This window comes from Astyanax mexicanus, chromosome 1 (assembly GCF_023375975.1).
Source record: "Astyanax mexicanus isolate ESR-SI-001 chromosome 1, AstMex3_surface, whole genome shotgun sequence".
Taxonomy (NCBI): Eukaryota; Metazoa; Chordata; class Actinopteri; order Characiformes; family Acestrorhamphidae; genus Astyanax; species Astyanax mexicanus.
The window spans coordinates 27,210,001-27,234,579 of record NC_064408.1 but is presented as its reverse complement, the minus strand read 5'-3'; the positions used below and the strand labels follow the sequence as shown (position 1 = coordinate 27,234,579).

Genomic DNA, 24,579 nt, shown 5'->3' with positions numbered 1-24,579 from the left:
ACCATATGTTACGTGAAATGTCAAAAAGACTCCTTGAATCCTTAAAAAAAATTAAGCAAAGATAACACAAAGCACCTTTTAAAGCAGAGTTAGGATTCACTCATTTTAAAATATTCTAAACAACATTTATACATATGAGCCTTTCCAACAATTTATCCCAGTATTTTTATTTAAAGTTCCTTAACAATCTAAATTAAGCACATATTAATATCGTCGCTGTCCTATGAAAAACACTTATCTCCATTTTTGTCGATTTTTAGTTTAGTACATAATTTGAACAGACAAACTGTCCCTTACACTGTGTCAAAATTTCTTGATGAACGGACCAATAGAAACTCTTCAAAATTACCTGAAATAAACTCTTTTTACATTGACTTCAATTGAAAGTTCACAAGGTTTTTTCCCTCTCCTGTAAAGTTGCTGTTTTGGAGATAAGTGTTTTTCATTGGACAGCGACGATATGTTTTAGGCACATTTTAAAGTTTTTTTAACGGAATAAAGAAAATATTCTCTGATTTCTCCCTTTGAGGAAATATAATATGATTTATTTTACACTATAAGTCCAAATCTTTGTGGGCACCCATTTTACAGAATGTATTCAGTTACTTTTAAGTTGCACACCTTCTGCTCAATGTCTAATTAGTCTAATAAACTTAAAAAAAATGGCACCTGAAAGCACTGAATCCAACCCATTTTGCTTTATTAAACAAGCAGAAACAAAAGAAGTCACACTAGAAAAGGCAATAGCCCGTTTTGTAATAAATGCATACTTCCATATTGTAAGAACAGCCAGGGAAGTGAGCAGAGAAAAAAAGACATAAAATGAACAAATTCCCTTCAGTTAACCACAAATAATTTTATCATCTAAAAAAACACTGGAAAATAAAACTGACTTTCCACAGAAGCTATTTAACATGCTGAACGGCTATTGTGTGCCACAGACTAACGTCCAGACTCTATCCGAAGCAGAGGAGGAGTGAAAGGCCGTTGATCTGAGGGCAGACTTTTGTTTCCCCTAAGTTTACACTTGTATATATATCATACACTGAAGTTTTTTTTTTCTCTTCAACAAAAGACCTCTGGTTATTGCAGTGATGTGTGTGCTCCGCCATGCTCAGGGAACGAAAAACCATCAGGGCGGCAGCAGTGGCGGTGGGACGTCCTCTGAAGCTACTTCTGCTCTCGTTGTTTCTGGAACAGAGACAGGACCACCATGAGCATGTGACTCCTGATATAAAATCACGCACAGCAAAACATAATCAAAACCCTTATCAAACCCAAATCAAAGTGAACTGAGTGAAACCGTTCGACCTAGATTTGAATATTATATAAACAGTCACTGAGATATCAAAACCATGCAGCTCAGGTTCTTCCATTATTATTTAACACCATTTAAAAACACCAGATGGCCTTTAGATTATGTGAATATTCCATGACTAATGAACCAACAGAAATAGTCCCAAATGACTGGCAAAAAAACTTGTTCTTAATAAAGTTTTGAGATACAATGATTTGGTTCCAACAGCAGTGTTATGTTCCAGCAGCGCTCTACAGGGCCAAATAGCCTGAACAAGAGACCTCAATGTAGAATGTAAATACATTTCAATTTAATTGACTTGCAGTTTAGTGGCAGTAACAGAGCATTTACCAATACAATAAAGGTTCTGAGTTAAAGGGTAAAACCAGGTTTAGACTTTATTAAAAAAATTATGATTTGATATCTGGGACATCATGTGACTTTCCACCACAACGTCTAGCACGTTAGTTTTTTTTTGCCTAATTCGATACGTCTTATGACACGGTTCTTTGGAATTGCTTAATTGAGTGATTTTGCAAAAATAAACTATAATACAAAAATACCCTTAAAGCTTCAGCCTAAAGAGCCGACCAAGTAAGTTTGGATGCAAATGCAGGCAGGTTTTATTAACCCAAAACACAAGGAACAAAACACAGTTCAAAACCAGGGAAAAATCACAAGGCAAAAATCCTAGTTAAAAAAAAATCAAGAAAAAAAAAAAAAAAAACAGGAATAACAAACACTGTAGAAAACCACTCGATAAGGCACTGGTGTGGCAATATCTCTCAAATAAACTAAGCAAGTGTCCCAGTATATGTAGTCCATGTAATAAGCTTATGTCCCACACGTGTGTGGGAGGGGCAGAGTCAGCTCATTAGTACTCTGGAGAGGCTCATCTTAAAGGTGCAGGTGTGACAGCTTTAAAGGACATTGCAATTATCACAAAATAAAGTATTTTATTGTTTCAAAAATTGTTTCACATCCTGTTAGCAGTATCTACACTGGAACCAGGGATGGATGTTATGAATTATCACTAAAGCCAGAGCAATATGCTCTGCACTGTCACCGGGTTTGATGAAGATGCTTTTACTTTTAGTACTTCAGTAGTACATTTTACAGTAAACTGCTTGCAATACTTAAGAACAAATAATGTTAAATACTGTAGTACTTCCACTTAAGTATATTTAGTCTTAAAAAACACTTCAACTTCTACTGAAGTCACTCTTTTGATAGAGCACTTGGACTTTTACTCAAGTTTGGGTCTCTAGTTCTTTATACATGTCTGACTGACAAGTCTCAGCATCTGCTCTGTAAATGAGAATAATTGATGTAATAATTGATAAAGCAGCTAAAAGCTATAAGAATTAAGCAAATGTTTCCAGGTAGCTGTTCTTTAAAAAAGGAAGAAGCATTTCTCTAACTGTTAAACACAAGGAGGGGTTTCTTCAGCTTTGGGCTTCTGCTCCAGCCAGCAACTCGTGGAGCATTTCACTGGGTTCACCGAAATCACATCATCTATTAAAAAGCTGAAGAACTAAAAACTTCTACAGCAGAATAATGATCGTAAACCCACAATGGACTTCCACCAGGTAGAGGTGCAAGCTGAAGGTCTTGCCATGACCTGCACAGTCAATCCCCCAACCCAAACATCATCAAATATTTGTGAAAAGTCCTCAAAAGGGCAGAGCAGGAGGGACAGCCCCAGAATCTCATGAAAGCATTTGCGTTCTGTGGTACTTTCCAAATAGGGCTCTAAGTCCATGCAGGCTGCCCAAGCATTTGTTACAGTCTCTTTTTTTTTTACTATATTGCTATTTTAAAACAGTAAAAGCTAGAAATAAAATGTATGCTTGCTTAAATATTAAATAAATGTGTCAATTTTAACTTCATGATTTTGGAGTTTTAGCAGATTTTGTTATATCAGGGCTGGTCAAACATTTGTATGCATCTCTGTATATGTGTATATGTGTTTCTTTACAAACACTAACCACATGCAAATTAAATAAAACATCTGTTCTTAGGAACATTAAAAGTTCTTTCATTTGCATTGTGACATTGTGATATATACACTGTGTTAATTTGTGTTTTTTAGAAAAAGTAATTTTAACTGTCTTTGGCATTAATTATATTTTTTAGGAGGAAAATATAATTTTAAGAGCTTGTGAGTTCCTGTAGACATAGCAAACTCAAATTTAGAATTTTGATACTTTTGATAACAAGCTGATCATTTGAAGGACCCAAAGCACCCAAAATATGCAGGGTAAGAGAATCAGAGATTACAGAGAGAATCACTGCTTCATCAAGATTAATCTAAACAAAAGTGGTGTAATTGCACATGGCATCAAATATTAAAAGAACAATACATTTACCACAAAAATGTAAGCATATGGAAAGAATATAAACAGCCAAATATACTTCTTTACACCTATTCTTTACACCTATACGTATTTTTATTTATGACTAACTTGTACGCCTCATTGTAATTTACGTAGATATGCCATGTACTATTATATGAAAGATAAATAAGTAGATAAAAATGTAAGTAAGTAGGTAATTAAATAAAGTATGGAAAGGTATTGAAAGGAGGAATAACCAAAACTTTGGTTTGTTGCTTGAGAGCAACACTATGCCATAGAAAGCTAAGCATTAGAGAAGTAATAAAGATTTTTTTTTCTATGAAATATATATATAAGAATATAAACTGCATACAAAATACATTTTAAACGATATTTCAGGAAAAAAACTGTGCTATCTGTGCTACATAGACTGTGCTAATATTGATCTTGTTTGTGGCACTTCGATCAAAAGTTCATGAAAAGCATATACAGTAAAGTGCTTTAAAGCAAAGGCGCATTTTAAGTATTTACAGTGCATAAATAAAAAGGCTAAGATGCTGCTCCCGTGACATTAACCGGGTACCATCTGTATTATCGCCTAGCAACAAGTAATTAAGGCGGCATTGCTAGGATACCGTTCCAGCCACAGTGAGGTCTTTGGGGAAGATACTGATCCCAGGAAGAAAATTCTCCAAAGAGTAATTTATTAAAGTCCTTCCTATAGAATCCCAATGGCCCCTCTGACAAAAATCTGCTATGGACAAACTCCTTTTTTTTACTCCCCTGATGGCTTTGTGCTCATTGTGCACATAGCAGTTAGAGATAAACCACAGCAAAACCTTTTTGTTTAGGCATAGAGCAAAAAAGCTTGGGGACATACTTTTCTGCAGATCTTCAATAAACCAGAACAATGCTAAGCATAAAGTGCATTCAGAACGGAAGGAAACTAAGTGTAAATGAGGTGACAATGTGGATTGCAGCTCCAAAGTGTGAAAAACAGACAAATGTTACATTTCTCAGTGATTAAACACGGCTGCCCAAAAGCCTTTAGTGAACTAAACTTGGGATTAACTATTCGGTGAGGAAGTTACATTGCAGAAGTGTATATATATATATATATATATATATATATATATATATATATAAATTTTGCTTAGTTTATACATTAGGGGTGGGAATCGATTACTATCTCACGATTCGATTCGATTCCGATTTTGGGGGCCACGATTCGATTCAAAATCGATTTTTGATTCAAAACGATTTGAATTATAAAAATTTCTGCTTCTGGCTTATGAATCTTATTGAAAAAAAAACCCTCCATAATATACACTGGTCCTGGAGCAAGTAATGTGTTACAAAAACAATAAAATGTGCAGGAATGTGGGTCCTCAGTGACAGAGGAATCACTGGGATATCACAATGACGTTAATGAACAATAAATAAATAATAAATAACACTGCTTTATTACCAGGCTACTAGCGGTGGTGTGTAGGTGACGCTGCTGGGCTGATGTGATGATAGCAGTGGAGCGCTAAAGTTCAGGAGCAGCTGCTGATTAACTAGTTAATTTAAGGTCGTTGTATTTCTTCAGAAAGGGGGCAGGAGGTGGAGAAATTAATTCATATGGTCCATTCCTTAATTCCTCTGTGATGAGGAGCTGAAATGAGCTCTGATTAGCTTATTGTTATTTTTCCGTTCCGCCTTAAATGCTGCAGCCCGCAGCCACCTGTAGCGTTATTTAAGGTGGAACTGGAAAGTTAGCTTGTTAGCTAGCTAACAGTTACTGAAACTAACTACTAGCGATCTTTTTTATGCTTGTTATGAAGCATTCTGCCATAAAACATTAAAACTACACGTTAATCTAAGGTAATATAGTGCTTGTTCTGCCATCTTACCGGTGATTCTCAAACACCTACTACGCTCTGTGTGGGTCTGGAAGACCTCGGTTTGAAGGGACAAGCGGGTTGCCAGGTCCAACAAAAATACCCAGCCCAAAATCAGTCCAAAACCCGCCCCTCAGAATCGATTTTGGGACATTTTAAATCGATTCTGAATCGTAGTAAATGAGAATCAAGATTCTTATGTGAATCGATTTTTTGGCACACCTCTATTATACATACACTATATTGCCAAAACTATTTGCTCATCCATCCAAATCACTGAACTCAGGTTCTAATCACTTCCATGAAATATCAGAGTGGGGTAATCTAATGCTGAGGAGCATAGTGCGAAGAGGTCACCAACGTTCTACATAGTCAATCACTACAGATCCCCAAACTTCATGTGACTTTCAGATCAGCTCAAGAACAGTAGAGCGTAGAAAGCTTCATGGAATGGCGTTTTTATTTGGACGAGCCGCTCCATCCAAGCCTTACATCACCAAATGCAATGCAGGCGAGCGAATACTTTAAGCAATTTAGTGTATATGTTAACTAGTACTGGGCGGTATGGCCAATAATGCATATCACAATATTTTTCAAGTTTCTGACGGTTTTACGTATATCACGTATTTTCATTATTTTATTTATTTATTTTTTTTTGCATGACTGGGCTTTAATATAGGGTTGTGAGTTCATGTACTGTTAGGAGTACATATAATATAAAACACTATGGCTTTATATTAGGGCTTTGATTAGTATTGGGTTTACTTTGTCCCACAAAACTAAACAATATATAAAGTAGAGGTGTGCCAAAAAATCGATTCACATAAGAATCTTGATTCTCATTTACTACGATTCAGAATCGATTTAAAATGTCCCAAAATCGATTCTGAGGGGCGGGTTTTAGACTGATTTTGGGCTGGGTATTTTTGTTGGACCTGGCAACCCTGGGGATAGCGCTTGTCCTTTCAAGATCTTCCAGACACACACAGAGCGTAGGTGTTTGAGAATCACCGGTAAGATGGCAGAACAAGCACTATATTACCTTAGATTAACGTGTAGTTTCAATGTTTTATGGCAGAATGCTTCATAACAAGCATAAAAAAGATCGCTAGTAGTTAGTTTCAGTAACTGTTAGCTAGCTAACTAGCTAACTTTCCAGTTCCACCTTAAATAACGCTACAGGTGGCAGCGGGCTGCAGCATTTAAGGCGGAACGGAAAAATAACAATAAGCTAATCAGAGCTAATTTCAGCTCCTCATCACAGAGGAATTAAGGAATGGACCATATGAATTAATTTCTCCACCTCCTGCCCCCTTTCTGAAGAAATACAACGACCTTAAATTAACTAGTTAATCAGCAGCTGCTCCTGAACTTTAGCGCTCCACTGCTATCATCACATCAGCCCAGCAGCGTCACCTACACACCACCGCTAGTAGCCTGGTAATAAAGCAGTGTTATTTATTATTTATTTATTGTTCATTAACGTCATTGTGATATCCCAGTGATTCCTCTGTCACTGAGGACCCACATTCCTGCACATTTTATTGTTTTTGTAACACATTACCTGCTCCAGGACCAGTGTATATTATGGAGGGTTTTTTTTCAATAAGATTCATAAGCCAGAAGCAGAAATTTTTATAATTCAAATCGTTTTGAATCAAAAATCGATTTTGAATCGAATCGTGGCCCCCAAAATCGGAATCGAATCGAATCGTGAGATAGTAAACGATTCCCACCCCTAATATAAAGAAAGTATTCTTCATTAGCAAAAAAAAAAAAAAAACAGCTGAAGAATGTAAACAACAGACCTTAGAAAAAGATATGCCAACAACTTTAACACTGTTTCCTTTACAAAATATAAAAAATATTTTTAATAGTTCCATGAGCACTTTAAATGGACATAAAATACTCAATGTTTAAGTATTCAAAGATATTTCTCAAAAGCTTTATTATTGCACTAGTAAAACACAGGTTTAATAGAAATGAACTATTCCATTCCATTCTTTCTCCAGTCAAAAATACTTTCAAATCATCCTTTTAAGCTACATTATTAATATATTTAAAAGGGCTTTAGTTACTGCTCCATTTTACTGGAATAAAACACTCCTACAGTGAGAAACAGAAGCAGGAGGTGTTCGTATTTCTCCGCAGCGAGCACAGCGCTAGACGGCTGCGTGTTTCTTTGACGGTTTTGTTCCACACAGCGCTCCGCAGCGCCCTCTAACGGTATGGCGGTATGAGAGAAACAGTGGCAAAGGAGTGATAAAAAGTACAACTGGTTAGGGTCACATAATAAGTCCTAAGACCCCACCCTACTGTAGCTACATACTCTATTGTATATGTGTGATTTTGACCACATTTGCTTATATTCTTTCTAGTAGGTCAAGGGGTCTCATTTTCATACTGCACACAGACTAATTTAGAGATATCAATTTAAAATCCAAGCCATAATAGAAACATTAGAACAATGTTAAAACACAAATACAACTGAAAGATCACATTCCCTCAAGAAAGTCTAAACTAGTAGCCTCCAGGCAACCCTGCAGGGTTTGGGTCCACTTCACCCGAGGAAGCTAATTACACTCTTCATAAATCTCTAATAAGCTGGATTAGATGTGTTAGAAGGTGGGGAAGGTGGCTGTTCGAAGACATGATGGAAACCAGTTGAGACTGTAAACAGCTAATGACATCTGAGCTAAAGCTATGCTTTAAAGAACTAGAAGGTGAAGATGAAGCTCTGACCCATTCACTGGAAATTATATTGATTAAGCTATGGAATTAACACTTAGAATTATACTAAAGTGTTACAATTTGCATTTTGATATTTTGCATAATTTCTGTAAGAAAATAGCTGGGGTGGCTAGTAGGGGTGGGCGATATGGCCCTAAAATAATATCACAATATTTTATGGTAATATTGTGATAACAATACTCTTGGCGATATGACAAAAAAAAAAAATACACTATTGCAACAAAACAAAACTTACATTTTATTATTGTATAGGATATGATATAGCACACCTCTAACTGAGATATTAAAAAAATACAAGAATTTTAGCAGATTTGTAACAGAACTCCAAATATCTCCATATATCCACGATTAAAGTAAAATAAATGATACTGGACAGATAAAATCTGTCTCTAGTAGATATTTAATAGGAAATGAGAAATGCATGAATTTTCCTTTGGCTTAAAACAGCAAAAAAAGTAGAGCCCTGATGTGATAATTAGGGGTGAGTGTTATGGCACGATATTTCAGGGTATAATATCGCTCACGATATTCAAAAATGTTGGCGATATTATCGCGTACGATACGATATGGCACAACCCTAGTGGCTAGTTGTGTCTGTTCTTTAAAATGATAATATTTCTAACTGTGATTTTGTTTATGAATAAACTAAACAATGTGACTGGATATGTCTGGACTTTTACCAAGAATAACCTTATAGAAGAAGAAAAAAACAAGTAAGATCTGAATTATTTCACTTCAGTGGTCAACAGATAGACAGACTATATTGATACTTTATTGATCCTTCAAGGATAATCAAGTATTATATTTTCTGTAGTAACTCTTAACATGATCATGATGTATCAGTATTTTCTTATTAGAACTGTGCAGTAACCATTAATCCATTCCTATTTCCACACTCAGGGTTGCCAGTTATAGACAACAGCATGCAAACAGAGGGTTGCAGCCATGGAAACGGGCTGCTGAACAGGAAATCACTGAGCTTCAGTAAGGTTGCCAACCATCGCTGGGTAATCTGGCAATTATTACTGATTGTTTCTTTAAGGAAATTAAATCAAAGTTGGGATATTTAAGTTCTGTGCAAGCATTCTGCTGATCACGGTGACAGGAACACCGTCATCAATTCTCCATTGAAAAACTGAATTATTTGTTGTCATCAGTCTACAGTAGTAATGTAAACTCTTTATACATTTGCCCTGTTCTCCTCTGTGTAGAATGACGTGACTACACACATACAGTACAGTAAAATGATTTTAAAGGGACAGTAAAAAAATGGATACACCTTCTCATTCAATGTTTTTCTTTATTTCTTTATTTATTTCCTACATTGTTTATTAATATTAAAGACATGACAACAATTAAGGGACCAAGGGAAGAATCTAAAGAATAAAACACATTCTACTTTAACTTTAATTCTGCATGTGTTTCTTTAATATATAGCTTTAATAAAGTCGTTAATGTTAAACAATGATTGGTACTTTAGTAAAGAAATTGTACTTTAGTAAAGAAACAGATTTAATAAAAAAGTATTAACAAAAAACAATGGAATTCCAATCCAAGAAAATGATCTATGTGAACAAGATTACATCACTGAGATGTTTAATAAATTGTTATTTTTCTGTTTTTCGTTCAGATACAGATATTGAGTCATAGTATATTGGCTGATACTGGTACGCCCTTTACTTGACAAGAGCACCTAAATGTAGGCTATCATCAGAGAATGAAACACACTTTTAAGCTTCAAACTGTTTGTCTGCTGTTTCTGGTTAGATTTATTACAGGAACGGATCACATTCATAGTTTCTTTAAATTTGATATCTGACTCCTCATTTAATAATCTTTACTAAAAAGGATTTAATCCATGTCCGGCAACATGGCCTAATATGTTTGATCTATAGTGCTGATAGACATACAGTATAACACTGTTAACACCAGTATAGCAGTATGCATTACTATAGTAAATCATGATGTGCCTTTTTCCAGGATCCTTTAGTACAACACTGAGCATTTTAACAGCAGATCTGCTGTACTGTCTGGCTGAACTGCTTTTGAAAGTTGTGTAAAGCACTCTAACCATCTTCTAGTGCCTATTCTGAGACAGGAACTGAATAGAGTGAGTGCTTCTGCTGACGGTCCAACCTTGCAGGATGAAAAACATGTTTGGGGGTGTGAGTCAGCTGTTTGGGGAACATGATCTCATTAGTGTGAAAGTGTGTCCAGAACTGTACTTTTTGCAATAAAAAGAAAAACATTGAAGCGGAAGATGTGAAAGCATTAAAGCTAATTTTGTAATTAATAAGTCTGCCACTTGTCTTTGTGCCAAAATGAAAAGCAAACACTACTGTAAAAAAAGGTAAAAGAAATCCACAAAATGCATGGATTTTCCTCACTAACATGCAGAATGCATGCCAAAATTAAATGCAAAACCACTATTACTTTACTTTTCACTGCACTTGATCTATTTATTGAAAAAAAAAAACAATACACAAGAACTTACATTTTTCTAACCAAATGCTGAAATTGTCTTAGAATTGCACTTGAAATGCAATCAGTTCAACTGCATTGTATTCCACTGTGTGGTCCTGCAAATGTTCAAAAGCAAATCACAATGCACAGGATTGCATTTCGTCTAGGAGCAGTGTAATATTAGTGTTAAAATGAAATGTAATCACTGTCCAATCAGAAACCGCTACTGAAATTGGGATGGAGCTGAGAAATCAGTCAGAACGAGCACTCAGAGAAGGTGTCTTTCGAGCCAAAATATAGGAGAAAATAAACACTCTAATTCTATCAGTCCAGTCCAGAGTACCGATCTCCAATCGGTTGTCTGAGGTTCGCTGGTAAGGACCGCGCCGTGTGTGGAAGCTATCCAAGCTACCCATATGGGCCTGTCACAATAAGATTTTTTTGTGGACGATATATCATCCAAGAAATTATTGTGATAAACGATAATATTGTTATTTTAAGACAATTTAAATGCCCTGATATAATGGTAATATTATAGCATAACAAAGCAATTATACTTTTTTGAAAGGCAACACAATTTTATTAATTATAGTTTGGGAAATATATACTTTTTTCCTTCACCTACTTCAGCCAACACTGTGTGTATGGAGTCACAGTTATTGAAGCACTGGTCTGGTATTTCATGGCTGGCTAATATACTTGTTACTGTTATATATGTGAACAAACAAATAAGAACAATAGACGATAACAAATATTATCAAATATTATCGAAGTGATGTCCATTTATTGTACGATAAGTTGATAATGTAATTATCGTGACAGGCCTATATCCATTTGGTTCATTTTTAACATGACGCTTCCCCTTACCGAGTTTTACTCTAACTGGTTTCTCAGCCCCGCCCCCAATTTCAGCAGCGGGTTCTGATTGGACAGTGATTTCATTTCATTTTGGCCCGAATACTGTGCTGCTCCTAGACGAAATGCAATCCTGTGTGTTGTGATTTTCTTTCGAACATTTGAAGCGCCACACAGTAATATACAATGCGTTGACCTGATTGCATTTTAGGTGATATTCTGACACAAATTCATTGGTTTGATTTTAAAAATGTAAATTCATGCTTTGTAATAAAGAGTTTAAGTGCATGGAAATGTAATGTAATAGTGGTTTTGCATTTAATTTTGTCACGTATTCTGCATGTTAGTGAGGAAATGCAATGCATTTGTGGATTGCATTTACACTTTTTCACAGTAGTGTTTGCTTTTCACTTTGGCACTAATTCCTCTCCATAGTCTTAACAATGTGTAACATCGATAATTTTGGTAATCTTTGAATTATTTGTAACATAATATGGAAGGACATCATTCGATTCTACTCATACTAATCATTTCTTGACCTAAAGTCACCTGTGGTAATGTCCAGGACAGAATTGGTACCACTGGTTCCTTGTTGTTTCTCTCGTTAAAAACATGAACATTGGAGGACTTTTGGACACAGGTGTGTGTTTGAGCCAGTTATCAGTGGACAGCTCATTCCCACAAGGCTAAAGGTGTTTGAAAACAACAAACTAGAACAGTTCTGGACAGGATGTTGTTTTGAGAAAGTAAGTTAGATGCTAGGCAGTTTGCCAATTAGCCATGGAAATTTCCACCGACAATAAAGGTGTGAGATACAGAGAAGAAAACAAATATTTACCACATTCCCACAAGATTCAGGTTCTTGTTGTTCTTATGAGTTCAGGGCGTGCAAAGGCAAAATGAGGTTACTTTGTCTTGTAAGTCAGGCCTATTAGATACAGTATGAGTGTGCATTACAATGAAACTAGTGCTTCACGTGATAAGAGGTAGTTCATGCTATCTTTCATCCTGGCTGATCTAAAAAGAAAACTGTGAGGCAATAAAATCTTTAAAAATATATGTTGTAGGCCAATTTGGTCAAAAAAAAAAGTTGCCACTTTCAGATAGTGATGCATCAAGAAGTATCTATAATGTATCACAGGTGTCTAAAGGGACAATAGTGCCTCAGGGGTGGCTTAGATCACTGGGTTATAGATAACAGGGTTGTGGGTTCGATACCCTGCCACTACTGGGCCCTTGAGCAATGCCGTTGAAAATCCCTGCTTCTCCTGCTCCACAGTAAAGGATGCCCACTGATTTGGGCATGTTTGCTCACTGTATTACTGTTTGTGGTTGCTTACTAGTTTGCATGTGTTTGTTCACTGCATTGAAAATAATTGAAAATCAATCAAAACCAAAGTTCAGAACTTCTAATTAGGGGTGGGCAATATTATATCGTATACAATATATTGTGACACAGAAATATCATGATATTAAAAATCCATATCGTGATAATAGGGATGTTCTGTTTTAAAAGTACTCTATTATTTACTGTGAAGCTTTAGGTGTATTTATTGTATAATTGTTTTAGTTTGCAGTTTATATGCACGCACTAAATATTGTGCAATATTTTTTTCTGCATTATATTATTTTATGCTGTATTATTTATTTTGCCACATTATTATTATACTGTTATACTCTTATACTATATTCCTGAAATTAATGTATTATTTTAGTTCTCCTATATCGCCAAGTATATCGTTATCGCAAAAATACCCTGAAATATTGTGATATTATTTTAGAGCCATTCCGCCCACCTCTACTTCTAATCAAATCAATCTTGCACATATTAGTTACAATAAAGAAAAATCTGTAATTTTTTTTCTCCACTGTTCTGCTCATGTACTGTCCCTTTAAAAACTTCACTCTGTAAAATCTGTGACATGGAAACAGGTGAAACCAAGGAGATTAGCTGAGCAATTCAAGCAGCTTGTATCAAAGAAAATGTTCATTAAGTTGAATTAAAATTAATGTTAGTTGATCATAATCGAGGTAAAATATTTGTGATAGTGATTTAAGGTCATATCACCCTCCACTACACTGTATGAATGGGTTAAATGCAAAAGGTCAGATTCCATCTGTGCCCAACACAAAAGATGAATGTGATTATTCTTAAGCTGGCTTTCATAATTAAATAAAGAAGTAAAGGAGTAAGAATTTTCAGTTTTAAAGAGTGGAAAAGGCTATAACTCTTTAATCTATGGATTAAGATTATGGAAAAATAATCGGATTTGGCAGGAAATGATGGGACAAACTGTGATTAAGACTGGAGAATTTGGATGCCAAAACAGGAATTGCTGACTTCTGTTTTTACCTTTAATCATTTTATACATAATTGTAGTTCTAAGAAATGTTTTGGCTTAAATAAATTTTACATGTATTTTCTGTTTTAACCACAAACATGTTTTGTGTTCACTTATACAAGTTCAGCCTGTTATACAGCTGTAAATGTGATATGGTTGTGATGGTCTGGTTGGTTTAAAGGTGACATGATTCCTTGAGTATTTTGATTACCTAGATTACAAAGAATGATCAAGGAATTTTCACTGTCTTGAGGAAATTGTTTATTTAACTGTAAAGATTAAAGCATGGCAGAGTTTAGATTGGGCCCAAAAAATCCAGCTGGAGCCTACCCTAGCCCATGCACAGCCTGTTCGAGCCTGACCCACCAATAACCTTTCATTATGAGGCCGAGACCGATTTTTTAGCAAGTAGAGCAAAAGAATTGGACTTTTAAATAAAATTTCAAGGTAAAGGTGCCTGAATGTCCTGACTTCTGCCCCTAAAAGTTTCTATTGTCTTGCCTAGGGGCCATGTCCACACCTTCATATAGTTGGAAAATTGTGTGTGACACGGCGATTGAACAATGTGTGGTGCTTTTAATTGAAGGCGTGTGGATTTAGGCAATGGCATTTATAATTTCTGCTCCTCGTGCACCACAGTAAAGGATGCCCACTGATTCGGGCATGTTTGCTCACTGTATCACTGTTTGTGGTTGCCCAATAGTTTGCATGTGTCTGCATTATAAATAATTGAAAATCAATCAAAACCAACGTTCAGAACTTCTAATATCGCCCATCTTTATTCTAAAGCACTGTTTCACACAGACTTTTTATAATGTGGCACATTATAAAGAAGAAATTACACACAGCTGGACTCTGTAAACTAATTAAGTGACTTGTGAAGGCAGTTGATGGATTTGTGATGGAGGTTTTAGAGTAGGTTTTAGAGGCTGAATACTTTTGCAGGTCACAATTTTTTTTTTTTTTTTGATAAATTTTTTGAAAACCATGTATCATTTGTGTTCTATTCAGACTTATGCAGTATTTTATGTTTGCCTATCACTTAATATCTCAATATTTTTTATTATGGGTCTGTTTAAAAATCTTTTAAAATGGTACAAATGAAAATTCAACATTGTTTAGCCAAGCCGTCTGCAACATCTCATGCTCACCTCTTCTCTGGGCTTGTCATCCTTCATCTTCTTCCTGGTCATGTGGCCCCGAAAGCCTGCCTGAATCTTAGTAGCAGCCTTGTTGGCTGCTGGGTCATCCAGAGGGATGTCCATGATATCCTCTTCCTGTGGCTGACTGCACCCCTCCTAGAGGTCAGAACACAAAGTGAGGATGGCTGTATCGGACATGAGCAAAGACAGGAATGATCCATGGAGAAATCTGTCACATGACTGGCTCTTTAGAAGGCTGCTTGCTGGCACAACAGTATGTCATCTCTGGCTAACCCATCTGGTGCTCACATTCAAAGAGTGAGAGCTGAAATGAAGATGACATTTGGGGTGAAAGCTCATTACTTGTATTTTATGGAAATGAATCTGACATGAACGCAGAAGTTAATGACTACCACAGAGTCAACATTACACTGATTTAGTGCGCAGCAGTACAGTACTTAAAGTGATTAATGAAACCCAAGTATAGCTGATTTAGCCAAGGCATTTTGTAATAATTACAATTTTATTCAATTTGTTTACTACTGAATCTGCAAGGCTTATGAAGCTAAATACCTCACAAAAATCTCCTAACCTTAATAAAACAACATCTAGGTTTTCCTAAAAATAAAATCAGCTTGATGATGTGGATTAATGGATGGCTTTGACTTTTTTTGTGTGTATTTCACAGCCAATCATACAGTTTTAAATTCTATGTACAGTAACTTTAACAAATACCTGAATATGAATTTTTTAGATTGAAAAAATGTGTGGGTGTTTTTACCAAAAATGTTGGTTTGACTACTGACGTCTAGTGTCTAGTGTTTTTTGTTTTGTAAAGGAAGCCGTGTTAAAGTTGTTGCCATATCTATTTTTAAGGTTCATTATTTACATTCTTCAGCAGTTTTTCTGATAATAAAGTCTGATTTCTTCATATATTGTTTAATTTTGTGGAACAAAGCAAACCCAATAATAATCAAAGCCTTAATGTAAAGCATTTGTGTTTATATTATATGTACTCCTAACAGTACAGTAACTCACAAACCTATATTAAAGCTAGGGGTGGGCGATATGGCTCTAAAATAATATCACGATATTTCAGGGTATTTTTGCTATAATGATATACTTAGCGATATAGAAAAACAACAAAAAAAATTATTAATTTCAGGAATGTAGTATAAGAGTATAACAGCATAATCTTAATGTGGCAAAATAAATAATATAGCATAAAATAATATAATGCAGCAAATAATATTGCAGAATATTTAGTGCATGCATATAAACTGCAAACTAAAACAATTATACAATAAATACACCTAAAGCTTCACAGTAAATAATAGGCTACTTTTAAGACAGAACATTCCTATTGTCACGATATGGATTTTTAATATCATGATATTTCTGTGTCAATAAATATTGCCCACCCCTAATTAAAGCCCAGTCATGCAAAAATATATATAATATATATATATATATATATATATATATATATATATATATATATATATATATATATATATATATATATATATATACACTACCGTTCAAAAGTTTGGGGTCACATTGAAACGTCCTTATTTTTGAAGGAAAAGCACTGTACTTTTCAATGAAGATAACTTTAAACTAGTCCTAACTTTAAACAAATACACTCTGTACATTGCTAATGTGGTAAATGACTATTCTAGCTGCAAATGTCTGGTTTTGGTGCAATATCTACATAGGTGTATAGAGGCCCATTTCCAGCAACTATCACTCCAGTGTTCTAATGGTACAATGTGTTTGCTCATTGGCTCAGAAGGCTAATTGATGATTAGAAAACCCTTGTGCAATCATGTTCACACACCTGAAAACAGTCTAGCTCATTACAGAAGCTACAAAACTGACCTTCCTTTGAGCAGATTGAGTTTCTGGAGCATCACATTTGTGGGGTCAATTAAACGCTCAAAATGGCCAGAAAAAGAGAACTTTCATCTGAAACTCGACAGTCTATTCTTGTTCTTAGAAATGAAGGCTATTCCATGCGAGAAATTGCTAAGAAATTGAAGATTTCCTACAACGGTGTGTACTATTCCCTTCAGAGGACAGCACTAACAGGCTCTAACCAGAGTAGAAAAAGAAGTGGGAGGCCGTGTTGCACAACTAAGCAAGATGATAAGTACATTAGAGTCTCTAGTTTGAGAAACAGACGCCTCACAGGTCCCCAACTGGCATCTTCATTAAATAGTACCCGCAAAACACCAGTGTCAACATCTACAGTGAAGAGGCGGCTGCGGGATTTTGGGCTTCAGGGCAGAGTGGCAAAGAAAAAGCCATATCTGAGACTGGCTAATAAAAGAAAAAGATTAAGACGGGCAAAAGAACACAGACATTGGACAGAGGAAGACTGGAAAAAAGTGTTGTGGACGGATGAATCCAAGTTTGAGGTGTTTGGATCACAAAGAAGAACGTTTGTGAGACGCAGAACAAATGAAAAGATGCTGGAAGAATGTCTGACGCCATCTGTTAAGCATGGTGGAGGTAATGTGATGGTCTGGGGTTGCTTTGGTGCTGGTAAGGTGGGAGATTTGTACAGGGTAAAAGGGATTCTGAATAAGGAAGGCTATCATTCCATTTTGCAACGCCATGCCATACCCAGTGGACAGCGCCTGATCGGAGCCAATTTCGTCCTACAACAGGACAATGACCCTAAACACACCTCCAAATTGTGCAAGAACTATTTACAGCAGAAGCAGGCAGCTGGTATTCTATTGGTAATGGAGTGGCCAGCGCAGTCACCAGATCTGAACCCCATTGAGCTGTTGTGGGAGCAGCTTGACCGTATGGTACGCCAGAAGTGCCCATCCAACCAATCCAACTTGTGGGAGCTGCTTCTAGAAGCGTGGGGTGCAATTTCTCCAGCTTACCTCAACAAATTAACAGCTAGAATGTCAAAGGTGTGCAATGCTGTAATTGCTGCAAATGGAGGATTCTTTGATGAAAGCAAAGTTTGATGTAAAAACAATGTTATTTCAAATACAAATCATTATTTCTAACCTTGTCAATGTCTTGACTCTATTTTCTATTCATTTCACAACGTATGGTGGTGAATAAGTGTGACTTTTCATGGAAAACACAAAATTGTTTGAGTGACCCCAAACTTTTGAACGGTAGTGTATATATACCATAATATACCATGAATACTTCAGAGTTTTGAAAAATACTATGATATACATTTTTAGACATACCAGCATTAATTTAGGAATAAAGGATGAGGTTTAAAAAATGTGTGGGTGTGTTTTAACTAAAAAGTTTTGTCTGACTATTGATGTCTAGTGTCGGCTGGCTATGTTAGGTTTACAGCACTAAAACACTAAAAACTAAAGAAACTAAATTTGCACACCAAACATACCTTGGCTGATTGAATACAACTGAATTAAATGGATAATTGTGTACATTTGCTATTTGTAAACCACCTTAACAATCCTACAAATTGATTATCTTGGTTGCTTGGCTTTGAAATTAGTTTGATGACAATGCTTGAACTGCTACTGGTATGTAATGGCAGATATCATAAATGAGGAGACCGGCGACTGCACTGCATAAAAACGTAATCTTAAGAAGGGAAATATTCAAATTTCAAGGCAATATATAATAAATCTTATTTTTTCTTTTTCTCTTATAAGATTTTTTGTTCTACCAAGCAGTGTAAGTGTAAAATGATTTAGCTTATTTTAGGCACAACAACCTTAATTAGCCTAACTTAGTAAACTGAACTCAAAATAAGCACAATCAATCACTAGTCAAGTTATGCTGATTCTTGTGTCCAAATTTAAGGAATAATATCAGGGATTGTTTTTTATTCAAGACTTATTTCAATGATTTTGAGTTTGCTTGTTTTAAACGTTTTACTAAGAACAAATTGCTTAACCCCCTGACAAATAGTTTTTTCATATATGTCCTAATTCTTTTTTTGCAATGTGGTGGAAATATAATTTTTTACATATCCAAGCCCCACCCTTCAACAAAAAAGCCAATCAGCTTGCTGGTTACCAGCAGAGAAGGATTAATGAAACTGTGGCAGAAAGACAAAGTCCCTCCCTATAAGCAAGTCTGTACACTGCGGCCATCTTTGCAACATCGCCAGTCAGTTATTCTCTATGACACAATATGGAGCTCTGATATGTATGAATAGGGAGACCAAAATATTTAAAAAATAAAGGTCAAATTGCTGTTTCAAAAACATATATTAAATGAATGATACATTATTATAAAACATGAAGATTTGTGTGCATTACTGAGCCAAATGCAGCAAACTACTCATGAGCTTTTATCATAGTTAATCAGTGATATAGAATAGGTTGTTGAAATTGTAATTGGACCTTAAGTTTTGATTATTTTGGTCTATCCACATTTACACAGATAGAAGCATAGTCTTGTGTGACCTGAAGTAACTGCCTGGTGGAGTTGCACCGAAGGCTGCCGAGTAAACAGACTGGCCTATAGGACTTTAAGCCCATTTCAAGAACTGGTTTATGACATTCTCTTTTTTCCAGTAGTTCTGATAGAGATGTTTTTGTACGTGCATCATTTTGCACACATAATAGTTCTAACAGGGGAGTGTCATATTGTACTGTACGCAATAATATCGCCAACATTTTCGAATATTTAATGAACAATATTATACCCTAAAATATTGTGCCATATCACCCACCCATAATTATCACATCAGGGTACTATTTTTTTTGCTGTTTTTAGCTAAAGAAAAATTCCCACTGTTCTCATTTCCTCTTATATATCTACTAGAGACAGATTATATCTGTCCAGTATAATTTATTTTACATTAATACTGGATATATGGAGATATTTGGAGTGCATTATTAGTATCATGACATTCTGGATCATTGACTTCTGTTACAAATCGAATTAATATCTCAGTTAGTGGTATGCCATATTATATTGTATACAATAATAACATTTCCTTTTCATTTTTTTGCAGTAATGTATTCTTGAAATATATATATATTTTTATTCTGTGTTTTCATATATGACCAAGAGTATCATTATCGTGAAAATATCATGAAAAATTGTAATATTATTTTAGGGACATATCACCCAACCCTAAGTTTGAAACTATTTTAATTAAAGTATTTGTAATGACATCCAACTTATTTTTTACTATTACATATTTAAAAACATATATTTTAACCATAAAACTGAAATTATGTTCAAAATAGTCTGCAATTCCCTCAAATTACAGGGCTCTACCTGAGTGTCATCCTTAACCTGATGTCATAACAATACAACTAACAAACATGCAGTCATTTCCATAGAAATTCCACGAATTCCCTTTAGCTTCGGCACATCTAATGAGCTAGCGGGGAAGCTAAAATCACACTTCCTCCCACATGGGTTACTATGAACCTTCTTCTGCGCTCCCTCAGGGGCAGGCCATGCCACCGGTCCCTGACGGGGCTCAAGTTTCCGACAGCTCATCTAATTTGGCTTGCCCTCTGGGGCTTGCGTCGCTGTTAGGGGACCATGGATGTGCGTAGCCTGAGCTTCTCAGACAAACTTTGTGAGGAACTAACCAAGCGAGGAGGCGGCATGACACTCCTCAGAGGCTCCACTGCTGTTATGGAGGGATAAACACTGATTTATTATGCAACAAACAAGACCTGGTATGCCTGCCACAGTCTTTCTTCTCAAAGCCCTTTCAAGAGACAATGGAAGGCCAATATGCTTAAGTCTGCTTGACATTTAAAAAAATATATATATTATTGAAAAGTTACTTTATTTCAGTAATTCCATTCAAAATGTGAAACTCATATAATATATAGATGTATTACACTAGGGGTGGGAATCGTTTACTATCTCACGATTCGATTCGATTCCGATTTTGGGGGCCACGATTCGATTCAAAATCGATTTTTGATTCAAAACGATTTGAATTATAAAAATTTCTGCTTCTGGCTTATGAATCTTATTGAAAAAAAACCCTCCATAATATACACTGGTCCTGGAGCAGGTAATGTGTTACAAAAACAATAAAATGTGCAGGAATGTGGGTCCTCAGTGACAGAGGAATCACTGGGATATCACAATGACGTTAATGAACAATAAATAAATAATAAATAACACTGCTTTATTACCAGGCTACTAGCGGTGGTGTGTAGGTGACGCTGCTGGGCTGATGTGATGATAGCAGTGGAGCGCTAAAGTTCAGGAGCAGCTGCTGATTAACTAGTTAATTTAAGGTCGTTGTATTTCTTCAGAAAGGGGGCAGGAGGTGGAGAAATTAATTCATATGGTCCATTCCTTAATTCCTCTGTGATGAGGAGCTGAAATTAGCTCTGATTAGCTTATTGTTATTTTTCCGTTCCGCCTTAAATGCTGCAGCCCGCTGCCACCTGTAGCGTTATTTAAGGTGGAACTGGAAAGTTAGCTAGTTAGCTAGCTAACAGTTACTGAAACTAACTACTAGCGATCTTTTTTATGCTTGTTATGAAGCATTCTGCCATAAAACATTGAAACTACACGTTAATCTAAGGTAATATAGTGCTTGTTCTGCCATCTTACCGGTGATTCTCAAACACCTACGCTCTGTGTGTGTCTGGAAGATCTTGAAAGGACAAGCGCTATCCCCAGGGTTGCCAGGTCCAACAAAAATACCCAGCCCAAAATCAGTCTAAAACCCGCCCCTCAGAATCGATTTTGGGACATTTTAAATCGATTCTGAATCGTAGTAAATGAGAATCAAGATTCTTATGTGAATCGATTTTTTGGCACACCTCTATATTACACACATATTTATTCATTTGTTTTAAGCGTTTCTTTTATTGTTGATGATTATGGATTACAGTCAATGAAAACCCAAAAATTAGTGTCTCAGAAAATGAGATTATTATATAAGACCAATTGTTACTTTTGGCAGCGTGAGCAGTGTGCCAAGTCCTGCTGGAAAATGAAATCCACATCGCCATAAAAATGGTCAGCAGAAGGAAGCATGAAGTTCTGTAAGAATTTCCAGGAAAACACTGCACTGACTTTGGACTTGTTATTAGACAGTGCACCAACACTGCCAAAAGTACCAATTGTTCAAATGTAATCTTCACATTTTTGGAGACTCTTGGCGCAATATATATATATATATATATATATATATATATATATTTATATATATATATATATATATATATATATATATATATATATATATATATATATATATATATATATATATTTACAAATGTATGTACTGCATATTCTGGCTACTGAACTGTGCAGATTTCCACATTGAGGAGGGCATTTCCCACAAACACCTTGATCCTTGTCTATTTGTGCTGTTATCAGAAATCTGTTTTGGCCTATATTTATAAACAGACAGCATGCTAGGTGTATAAGAACTCCAATTCATATTTCAAACAATATAATTTATATTGTATATGATTTAGTATTTTCATGATTGTATCTTTTCATGATAGTATTTTCATGATTGCCCTCTTTTAGAATAGTGTAATGACATTTTTTCATGACTATTTTTTTCTTTAATTACTAAGCTTTTATTATTCTTTTTTAATTACACATAATGAACATAGATTTTATTACACACATATCAATCAGCCAAAACACGTTTCATGATTTTTTATGTGGGTTTTATTAGATTTACAAGAACAGACGCTATTCTGTTGTGGCTAACAAACTTACACTAATAACATATTTGTAAATACAAATAAAAATCATAATTTACTGGCTTTTTAAAACCCTGTAAACATTTATATAACTATTCAGTAAAACAGGATGGATACAACTTATTTACACCCAATTTAGAAGTATGTGCTAAATATCATTTGCATAATGTCACTTATTACAGCAATATCAATTTTTAATTTGTACTTAAAAGAGTACAAAGCTTGTTACTGGTGCTGTACTATATATTGAGGTACAACCATTTAGTGAAAGTCTTTTTTGTGCCAGTAAAGCTTATAAAGATTATAAACCTCATGATCAACTGAATATGTTTCAAAATTCAACATTTGTATAAAATGTATAGTTAAATATATTTTGTTTATTAGTAAAGTGATACAGAATACCGAATGCACCTTTTGGCTGATTAAATGGTACAATTCTGTACTTCCTGGTGTTAGGAAAGACTTTACTTCAGAGGGAACACATCTGATCCTGTGAAGACCAATATTATATCTTTGAGGGTACAATTATTAAAAGTTTACCTTTGAGTACAAAAAAAGTACTTATATAGTACCTCCAGTTTTTTTAGTTTGTAGTTAGTAAAATAATTACAAATATTGATCTGGTTACTCCAAATGACCCAGAATTAAGCTTTGAGAATACGTAAATCATACCAGTACCAACATCGATGTGTCTGTGATCTGGATATGTTTTGACTAGGCTGAGAGGCACTATCTATCTAGGCAGTGTATCTACTGGGATGTAATTGACAGTTTAATTGCAGTTTGCTAGCACCATTAGCCTCACATCATCTCACATTATTAAGAAAAGGTGCAAATGTCAGGAGCTAAACATGTCTTGGCTGATTGACTGCATGTGGGGACAGCGATAAGGCATATTCATTAGTTTCAAACTATTCATTTTGGTGAAGAGATTTATTTTAAAATTAATTTAAAGCATTAATTTAAAGCTTTATTTTTTCCTAGAGAAATGACATAAATAAGCTTTGGCTCAAGATCAGCTTTAAAAAAGAAAATGTACTATTGCGCAATCTCTGATTATTTTCAATATTGTTCCTTTTAGTTTGTGCTGATAAGTGGCTTGCTCCTCATTAGCTAGGTAAAAATGTGCATAGCAACCAGCCTCTCTCGAGCTGGCCATAGCACTGGTGCCGAGACCAATGGTCAATCAAGAAACATCCTGCGTGAACTCCACTTGCGAGCGTGTCTGTCTGTGTGTGTCATTAGAAATGGCAGCCCGTCGGTTTGGAACATGCAAATGGCCATCTGTCTCATCAGTCACAAGCCACATCTTTGGATTATACACAGATAATTGCTGTTTCTGGAAAGTGCTGCACCCCTCCTACAAACACACAAGGCAGAAACCCACGCAGAGGATGCCTTGTGTAACATTGCTGACTGCTTGTGTTCTTGCCACTGGAGAGCATTAAACAAAAGAGAACAAAGAAGCTTTTTTCTTTTAAAGCTCCACACTGTTTGTGTTGGTGGACCTGGACGACAGTTCTGTCGCTTGACAGTTTGGGGGAGTTTTGTTCTGTTCCTACCAAACATTGTGACAGATGAACAAAAGCAATTAAGCAGTAGTCGCTGTCACTCCAGCCAAGGCAACTCTCTCTGCTGAGAGAGTGTAATTTTCAATGTGTGAAATCTGTGGGTTAGGATTTTTTTAACTGGACAGAATCTGAGCTCTCCTCCAAACTCCACAAACCTCCAACCAATGTGCTACGAACATCCGGTCTGGGCTCGGTTTACCATTAAAAAACATATTTCAGCCATTCAGATTAAAATCTGCCCGCAATTTCTGTTCAGACAGGAAGGCTCCAGTAGA

At 35.6% G+C, this 24,579-nt stretch overlaps 1 protein-coding gene across 1 annotated transcript in view; it reads right to left on the bottom strand.

The window, feature by feature from the left end:
- Positions 1–683: 683 nt before the first annotated feature.
- Positions 684–24,579, bottom strand: part of nrgna (neurogranin (protein kinase C substrate, RC3) a) — a 25,007-nt gene continuing 1,111 nt past the window's right edge. Inside the window, exons 2-3 of the mRNA XM_015604788.3 lie at positions 15,079–15,225; positions 684–1,191 (exon numbers count right to left, since the gene is read on the bottom strand). Of these exons, the coding sequence (XP_015460274.1) occupies positions 1,171–1,191; positions 15,079–15,225 (168 nt within the window). The 3' untranslated portion in view covers positions 684–1,170. The remainder of the gene's footprint in view (positions 1,192–15,078; positions 15,226–24,579) is intronic.